Source organism: Caenorhabditis briggsae, assembly GCF_000004555.2.
Source record: "Caenorhabditis briggsae AF16 supercontig from assembly CB4, cb25.NA_423, whole genome shotgun sequence".
In the NCBI taxonomy this organism is placed as follows: domain Eukaryota; kingdom Metazoa; phylum Nematoda; class Chromadorea; order Rhabditida; family Rhabditidae; genus Caenorhabditis; species Caenorhabditis briggsae.
The window spans coordinates 1-1,911 of record NW_025543252.1 but is presented as its reverse complement, the minus strand read 5'-3'; the positions used below and the strand labels follow the sequence as shown (position 1 = coordinate 1,911).

General features: G+C 40.2%; 1 protein-coding gene across 1 annotated transcript; it reads left to right on the top strand.

Moving 5' to 3' along the window:
* Positions 1-128: 128 nt before the first annotated feature.
* On the top strand, positions 129-1,730 carry CBG25097 (the record flags this gene model as incomplete). Its single annotated transcript, XM_045240896.1, has 4 exons — positions 129-212; positions 304-404; positions 853-1,408; positions 1,449-1,730. 4 exons carry the CDS (start codon positions 129-131, stop codon positions 1,728-1,730), a joined length of 1,023 nt encoding a protein of 340 aa, XP_045100853.1.
* Positions 1,731-1,911: the final 181 nt, after the last annotated feature.

Below are 1,911 nucleotides of genomic sequence, written 5' to 3'. Positions count from 1 at the left end.
GGTAAAAAAAGTCGTATGAAAATTGGACAAAACAGGAGCTAGGACGACGAGCACCTGTGGAGCCTAACAATAATATTGGATTATTATGCCAGTAGAAATTTGATTAAGCTGATTAGCATTTAAGAAATATGCGACTCGTGTTTATTCCGCCAGGTCTCCGATTACCTGTCATAGCGGCATCGGAGACTCTGAAGCGCGAGCTGGCCATCGTCGTCTCTCCGCCGGAATCAACATCCCCCCTTCATGTATCCTTCCATCTCAGTCCATCTGGGTTCCTTTCATGTTAGCCTGACATCTCCGAAGTCTCTGATTGTAAATATTTCTGTGTTCCTATATTCAGATTTTCTTGGTCCAAGTTTTATTTTGTTCAAACATACTTTTTATCTGCCTAACTTATTTATTGTGTTGTTTGTGTCCCAGTACAAAGAAAAAAAGAAGAAAGAACAAGTGTACAAGTCGTCCCTTCCTCTTCTTTTTCCTCCGACGACCTGTTGCTCATGTCATTATTTTTCGGGGACGGCTGTGACGGGAAACATGTGTAATCACTGACACACTCTCGGGCCGATTCTCTCCGTGAGGATGATGATCACGTTACAACACTTCCTCGTATGTTTGCTTTTTTCTCTTATGATCTTGATCGATGCTTGAAATGTATCCCGGATCCCACCTTCGCTTTTTCGAAGCGGTTTTTATTGTATTTTAGAAATTTTTTAATTTTTTTAGTGAAGCTACATACATTTTTGTACAAAATTATACAGTAAAAAATTCTTCGCACACCACCTTTACCGATTTCTTTCTTGAAAATACCTCACTCCAGGTTGCTCAATTTATAGATTTTCCTCGTAATTTCAGGCCGTCTAAGATCACCTCGTCAACGTACCCAAGCAGTTCCCTATCAGGCACCCACATCCACCATCATTCATCGAAAGAGCAACAAAAGTTCCATAAGAAAAAGGTGGTGAAAAAGGGTCAAAAACCATCAGCCACCAAAAAGTCAAAAGTTTCGACAAAAGTTGTCAAGAAGATCGGAACGAAAGCAGTGAAAGTCAAAAAAGTGGCAAAGAAAGGAAACGATCGTCTAACGCCACGTACCATCACCGAATACGTCGACAATCCATTCTTCGCCGATGCAGAAGTTCCTGAATATGTTAGTGCATCGGTATATCACAGATGGATCACTCGAGCTGTTCGTAATGAGAACATGAAGGAGATCAAGGACTACTACAAGTCCAAAAAGTGTCAAAAATCGTCAATTTATTCGACGTATGCTTATTCTTATGACACTACAGCTTGCTATGAAGCGGCCCTAAAGGATATCAAGTTTGCAACAGAGTTTTTCAAAATGAATCACAAAATGGAGACTGACGATTCTTACAGACCAGGAAAGGAACCAAATTTGTTGGAATATGTTAGTTAAGAATATTTTACGAAAATTTAAAAAAATTCAGAAAACCACCGGTCGCAAGAACCACTACATGATCGGCCGTCAGACACGACATATCGAAATGGGTCGTGGTGGAAAAGAAGGCAATAATGCACTTTTGAACTATGTCACTAAGAATGTGGACACCGATCCGATGTCACGACTGATTGAGTCTAATATTCCGTATACGAAGCTTTTCCAGCTGTGTAAGATCCCAAATGGACGTAAGTTTTTTATTCAATTTCGACGAAATTCCGTTATTTGGGAACTTTTTAAAATCCGCAAAACGCCCAGCCCGGTCCGTTGAAAATATTAAGTCCCGTTTCTATTCTGGCACCTAAAATCTGGGCTGTATAAAAGAAATGCCGGTGGCCATGGCCGAAGGTCTCACAACGAAAACTACCGTAACCTAAACGTATTTATACTTTTCGAATTTATTTTCTCGATTTTCGTAGGTTTTCAGTCAATAAACTTGACGAAAAACAGCG